At 47.7% G+C, this 6969-nt stretch overlaps 1 protein-coding gene across 2 annotated transcripts in view; it reads right to left on the reverse strand.

The window, feature by feature from the left end:
- TMEM206 (transmembrane protein 206) overlaps positions 1 to 6189 on the reverse strand; it is a 26636-nt gene extending 20447 nt beyond the window's left edge. For both annotated transcript variants that reach the window (XM_019516431.1, XM_019516432.1), the window contains exon 1: positions 6129 to 6189. In XM_019516431.1, the coding sequence (XP_019371976.1) occupies positions 6129 to 6164 (36 nt within the window). In that variant the 5' untranslated portion in view covers positions 6165 to 6189. The remainder of the gene's footprint in view (positions 1 to 6128) is intronic.
- Positions 6190 to 6969: the final 780 nt, after the last annotated feature.

Raw genomic sequence — 6969 nt, forward strand, 5'->3', positions numbered from 1 at the left:
GCCTTCCCATGCCCCCTGAATGAGCTGCAGCTCCATCCTGCCCCCCTCCCCCACCCCAGCTGGGCAGTGCCTGCTTCTGCCCCAGTCCCACACCTTCCTCACTACAGGGACCTTGATCTGTCCTGCCACACTCCTCCCCTTCCACCACAACACATTTACCAGCTGCACAAGCTCTCCACACTGCTGCCTGTGCTCCTCACTGCCTACATGCTGTGCTGCAGCTGCACACATGCATGGGCCATCTAAATTGGGCAAATTAATTGGCCACTTCACGCTGATTTCTGATATAGTCAATTTTCTTTAGATTGGTGCTGATCTGATACTAGACCAATGCATTGGTGCATCTCTACACCCAAGTTCAGTACACAAACTGCTTTCAAAATGGCCAAAAATGGTTTAAGATAAACTAGGATGGATGAAGTATGAGAATTAACTGATTTAGGTTAAATCAGTTTACTGAACTTGTCCCAGATCCTCTCCAGGTAAAAGTTAACTCATAGTCCCCATCAAGCTTTGCACCTGCCCCACAAATCCCCATACCTCACCCCCCCTCACAGGGTGGGCAAGCTTGAGCCAAGGCTAGCTGTCTGCCTGCTCTAGCACCCCCAGCTTTTGGGTTGGGCCACTGCAGGCATGTGGCTGCACTTCCAGAATCAAAAGGTGAATTTCTATCACTCGCTTATCAATCTATGCAGCTCAGACTAACCTGTGAAGATTGAATCAATACAGCCTCAGGCTTTTTGACTGTGTGCTTAGCCTTAACATCTAGGAAGTTCTCATTCAGAGGCTGTAACCCTAACTCATGCTCAATAGCTATTGATGCCCCTTTCCTCCATTAATTTATTCAATCCCTTTTTAATCTGGCTGCACTATCATCTTCCACAACATCTGGTGGCAAAGGGTTCCACAGTTGAATTACATGTGGGGTGAAAAAGAGCATCCTTTTGCTAGTTTTAAACTCACTATCTACTAGCTTCACTTTGTGACCTCCTAGTTCTTGTACTGTGCGAGATAGTACATAGGGATTTATGATTTACTTTCTCTTCACCATCTTGAATTTTGTAAGCCCTTATCACGTTCCCCCTCAAGCGTCTCTTTTCTAAACTGACCAGGCCAAGCTTCTTTAGTGTCTGCTTACAAGGAAGCACCACTGTACCACGAGTCATCTTTGTTGCCCTTGTCTAGTTTCTCTATAGTCTTTTTGAGGCGAAAGGACCAGAACTGGACATCGTATTCCAGGTGTGGATGTACCATGGATTTAAAGGGATATAATGACATTTTTCAGTTTGTTTACAATTCCCTCAATAATACCTAACATTTTGTTTGCCTTTTTGACAGCTGCTGAGCACTGAGCTGATAGCTTTAGCAAACCGTCCTCAATGACTCCCAGATCTCTTTCCCATGTGGTAACAGCTAACATAGAGCCCACCATGCTGTAGGTATCAGGTGCATTATCTACATTGAACTGCAGCTGCCATTTAGTTGCCCATTCACTCAACTGTGCCAGATTCATCTGTAGTTCCTCCCAGTCCACCTTGGTCTTTACCACTTTGAATAATTTTGTGTCATTTGCAATTTTGGCCACCTTGTACTCACCCCGTTTTCCAGATAATTTATGACTGTGTTAAACAGCACTGGTCCCAACACAGGTCTTTGGGGGACCCTCCATCCTGAAACCTAACCATTTATACACACCCTTTTCATTCCATCTTGGAACCAAATTCTGGTCTACAAGTAGATGTTCCCTATAATCCCATGACTACCTAAATTAGTTAAGAGCCTTTGATGGGGACCTTATTAAGAGTTTGGGGTTTTTTTGGAAGTCCAAATACACTGCATTACCTGGATCACGCTGATCCACCTGCTTATTGACACCCTCAAAGAACTCTAGCAGGTTGGCGAGGCATGATTTCCCTTTGACAAAGCCATACTGATTCCTCCCCAGCAAGTCATGGCCATCCATGTGCTGAACAATTCTTTTGTTGTTGTTATTGTTTCTACCAGACCTCCAGGAACAGAAGTTGGGCTCACTGGCTTATAGTTCCCTGTGTCCCCTCTAGAGCCTTTTTTAAATAAGGGAGTCACACTGACAACCCTCCAGTCTTCTGGTACCTAGACTGTTTTTAGAGAAAAGCTGCATGCTGCAGTTAGGAGTTCAGCAATTTCTGATCTGAGCCCCTTCATGACCCTAGGGCAAATGCCAGCAGGTCCTGGTGATTTGCTACTGTTTAAGTTATCAAGTTCCTCTATGACCCCATCTACTGAATAAATGGAGGTAAGTCATGACATTTTCCCCCCTCTTATTTTCATGATTTTATCCTCCCACACTTTGCTCTCATTCAGTTTTTGTTTTAACCATGCAGTAAAATACACTAATCAATCATCTACATTGCTTTTGGCAACTTTCATTTCAACAATGTCCCTATTCTACTGACTGTGGAACTGAAGGACAGTGCCCAACGCTCCACTTTCTCCACACTTCTCTGCAGACTCATTTACACAGCACAGAACAGGACCTCTGGGTGGGTTGTTTTTTTTGGTTTGTTTTTTTTACATCATTTAGCCCTGTGAAAAAAGTGTACTTCCTAACATGCGAGGCAGCTGGGGGATGAGGAGGGCCAGGCGAGCCAGAAAACAACTGGCTTGTATATCCAAAGAAATCTGTCACAGTATAACAACATGTCTCAATTTTAACAAAGATAATTTAATTAGTGTAAAACACAGCACAGGCCCTCTTATTTCAGTTTAAGAGTGGCTTATTGCATTTAGGCTTGAGTGCATTAAGAACAGATTTAACTAGACCAAAGCAAGCCAGACCTTACACTGAAATACTGTGTTCCAGCATTTGACACACACCCTGCTCCAAAAAGGAGCTTTTAAAGTAAGGTGAATCTCATACAGAGCTGCGGAAGGAAAAAGGTCAGTGTCTGATTTCAGTGATATGATAACTTAAAAATGAGCCAGGAGACAATAACAAGGTTGAGGTCCAGCTGGGGAAAACCTAAGAGCCATGTGGAATGGTCTCAGCACATGCCAGAGCCCCCAACACCAACACACTGCCAACAAGGAAAATTGTAAGGAGAAGGGGGCTGGAGCATCCCACTGCCATCCTTAACTGTACACAACACATCCTTGCTGCACTGCAGCCCCTGCTCCTTCCTTCTGTCTGGCTCAGGGTAGGCCCCCTCTGAGGGAGCAAACCCCTTGCTCTTCACCTACCTCTTCCCGCTTTCTCCATTTTCTTTCACTGGCTGGGAAAGCTGGGCAAAACTGGGAAGCATGCATCCTCTTCTCCCCCAGTACTTTCATAGCATCAAGAAACGTGCCTCAAAATTTTATGACAGTCTCAAGGAAGAGAGGCATTTTAGATTAGGATTCTTAAAACAATGTATACAGTGTCGCCAACTCTCATGGTTTTTGGTGTTTGTCTTAACTTTCATATTATAAAGTCTAGGCTTCGGGAATGTGAAACACATAGCTCTTCCTTTTATATATAAATAAAAGAAAGAGCTATATTTTTCACATTCATTTATAGATAAAAAAGGAAGAGCTATGTTTTTCACATTCCTGAAGCCTAGACTTTAAAACAAACACCAAACAATAGGACAGTTGGCAACACTGAGTATATGGCAAGCTTCTAGAGGGTACCCAAGAGGAAGGAACAGGAAAGCAGCCAGAAGAAAAAAGGGTGAAGTGGAAGGAAAGGAAAAAACAAACAACCCCCCCCCACAAAAACAACCCCCCCCCACACACACACAAATGAAGACCTCCTCTAGGCTGCTGGAGCGGTTACAGGGACATAAAAATATTATTATTTTTTTTTTTTTTTTTATCATCTATGACACTGAACCTTAGGGATATACTATAGCATAACATACTTGAAAAGGGATGCGACTTAAAGATGGCTGAAACCCACTACTCCAGAATGAATGCAGCAATCCTACCAGTTGTCAATACACGAGAGAGAGGAAATTATATGACATGACATGAATGGCAGCCTAGGATAAAAGGACAACGGCTCTATAGTATGTTTGTAAAGAATAACACAGCCCAGATCACTAACTTAGTGGCAAGAAAAACTACTGTTTGACCAAGTGATCTTGCGGGGGTTGAGTGGCAAAGTAAGGCTCATGTGTCAATTATCTGTGCCCCTGCACAAAAAAAAAAAAAAAGAGTGAAGCAGAAAAGGAAACAAGCCCATGAGCAAATGAAACCCAGAGTGAGCAAAACTCACCCTGGTGGGAAGGGCCAGGCCAAGGGGAGAAGAGCTGGTAGCAGCCACTCTAGGGAGTCTTCACACTGCCCAGGAAAATACAAGCAGATACTGGGAGGAGGCAACACAGGATTCAGATGAACCTGTGGCCCTGACAAACACCCTGGCCCTGCTTTATGGGGCTTTTGACTTTCCCCAACACCCCCATGTGTACAAGTTTTACACAGACATAGCAAATTCCACCCACAGCTGCCAGAGAAAACCCCACTGGAAGAGAGAGAGAAATTCCATGTTTGTCCAGAAGACTTTTCCAGTGCCTCTTGCTCCAAGACAAAGCATGGAAGCAGAACTAATCAACACGGAAAGTTCTGTTCCAGCGTATTAGAGGAGTAAGCCGAAGGCCACATCCAGCCTGCAGCTTCCTAGAAACAGCTGAATCCCTCCATGAGCGCTGTTAATGGTGATGGTGTGCAGCTGTAGCAGGTTTCTGTCACTGAAGCACTAAAGAGCTAAACAGAGCTGTTATGTCTACATTTCACAAGAGATGCAAGCAGGCAGATGAGAGAGGTGGGGGAGAGAAAAGGGTGTCCATCTCATCTGAAAGCACTAATGCTAAAAACAAACAAAAAAGAGTCACTTTTTAGTGTCCAACATGCCACTTCCTTGTTACTAGAGAAGGTAGGTTATAAATCTCCCCTACCAACAGTATACCCCCTTGATTCTTATTAGTGACCAGTCTCGTTGCCTCTCTTAAAATGAAGAAGTTAACACTGCAGCTGCTTGCATAAAAATAAACAAACCAAATAAAATCCAGTGGGTTTGTTTCCTACAGGATGCAATGCAATATCCCTAGGGACTGGGACTCCCCCAAAGGCATTCATGGGTTCTCACACCCATTCCCTGGATCTTGTGTGTGCTGGGATGATGGAATCAAAGAGCTTGGTCAAATTCTTGGAGGAAAAGGGCATCAGTAATTACTAAGCATGGGAGCTAGCAATACTGCCTCTGAACCAGAACATCCTAGTTCTTAAAATGCTGCTAGTGTGAGACGAACAGTGAGGAAATAAAGACCCTTGGCAGACCCAGTTCATTCCTGCTTTCAGCACCCGTGCTAGGGTGACTATCAGAGGACTGTCCGGCTGCCCTCTATTGATATGAAACCCAGTGCCTTTATGCCCTCTATTTTTCCACTCTCCAAGAGAAAAATAGAGAACATAAAGGCACTGGATTTCGTATCAATAGAGGACCGAGTAGCAGAGAACTGTAATGTCCTCTATGATAGCCACCCTACCCCATGCTCTGCCCATGATACAGGCCTGCTTGACAGTCAGGAACACAGGCCTGCAGGGGCTACTGGGTACACAGCAACTCAATTGGTAGGTAGGGCCACCAACTCTGTGCGAATCTGTTCTGGGAGGTTTCATCACCCGGTGTAATGACATTGATGACTTGACATCAGGAAGGCAAATACACATTACTATTACATTTTAAAAGCCCCGCTGGCCAACTGTATAAATCAAATTCAGCATTTAATATTTATTTTAATGAGCGCCCTACCCCGCGTCTCCCAGGCGACCCCCAGCAGCCGCCTGGAGATTTATCTCCAATTCCTGGAGACTCCAGGGCAATCCTGGAGGGATGGCAACCCTACTCGCGGGACCCGTAAGAGCGAAAACAGGGGCAGAGGCTTATGGCGAGTGCCCCCAGAGGGAGGGGCAGTGCCCACGGCGCGGTGCCCTGCCGGCAGACGTGCAGGGAGCGGAGAGCAGCCAGGCCAGCAGAGCAGCGCGCCCAGGACGTGCCGGCACTCGCCGGGGCCCGGGCCCGGGCCCGATGCAGGGCAACCCCGCTCCTCTCGGAGCTGCAGGCAGGCGCAGCAACCCGCTGCCGGCTGTCCCTTGCCCCCCGCTCTTACCTCCTGGTAGGATGCAGAGCCCTCCCGGCGCAGCATGGAAGCCTGGGTCCGCCTCGCCTCGCTTCGCTTCGCTTCGCCGCACCGCGCCGCCCGGGGCAGCCTGGGAAACGTAGTCTGGCCCCGCTCGCTTTAACCCCGCGGCGCTGGGGTGAGCAGCCGCCCGGTGCCAGCCCCCTCCCTCGCGGCCTAGGGGTGCCCGCTGCCCAGCTCCCCCTGCGGGGGTTAAGCCCCTTCCCACGGAGTTCCCTGTGCTCTCGTCTCCATCCTGAAGGCCACAAGGCCCAGGTGGCCCCAGGCCCCTTGGCCTCCTAGGGAGCCTGCTCCTTGCTCTTTGCCCGGGGAAAGGAAACACCTGCTGTGTTGGGGGCCGTGATGCACCTCACCCCCTGCCATGCTCTGCCCCCTCTCAACGTGCTGGAGGTGCCCATGTCCCTAGTGGGGAGTGCGAGGTTGCAGAAAGCATCCCATTTAGGAGGAAAAGCCACCACCGGCTTCCCAGCATCCCTTTCCTTCTGCTTCCGTGAGGTTGCCTTTTCACGGCTGTGAGGGCCAGAAGCCCCCCTTTCATTGAGGAAAGCTAAGCTTAATCACTGCAGCAGCCTCCAAATACTGCCCACTATTGCAAGCATTGGCAACAGGCACATGTTCCCTGGTGGATTCTGCTTTGGGCTGTAGTTGAAAAGGCACAGGGATCACAGTGTCATCAGTGGTGGCCTTAGAGTTGTTGGGGCCCTGGGCAAGAGTCAGTTGGGGCCCCTTAGAGGCTTAATTTTGATGACTGATAAATAAGTCAGACATTTGTTGCAAAATTTTGGGGGCCCCTAAAGTGTGGGGCCCTAGG

The sequence above is a fragment of the Gavialis gangeticus genome, unplaced genomic scaffold, assembly GCF_001723915.1.
Source record: "Gavialis gangeticus isolate Ggan-Ray unplaced genomic scaffold, GavGan_comp1, whole genome shotgun sequence".
In the NCBI taxonomy this organism is placed as follows: domain Eukaryota; kingdom Metazoa; phylum Chordata; order Crocodylia; family Gavialidae; genus Gavialis; species Gavialis gangeticus.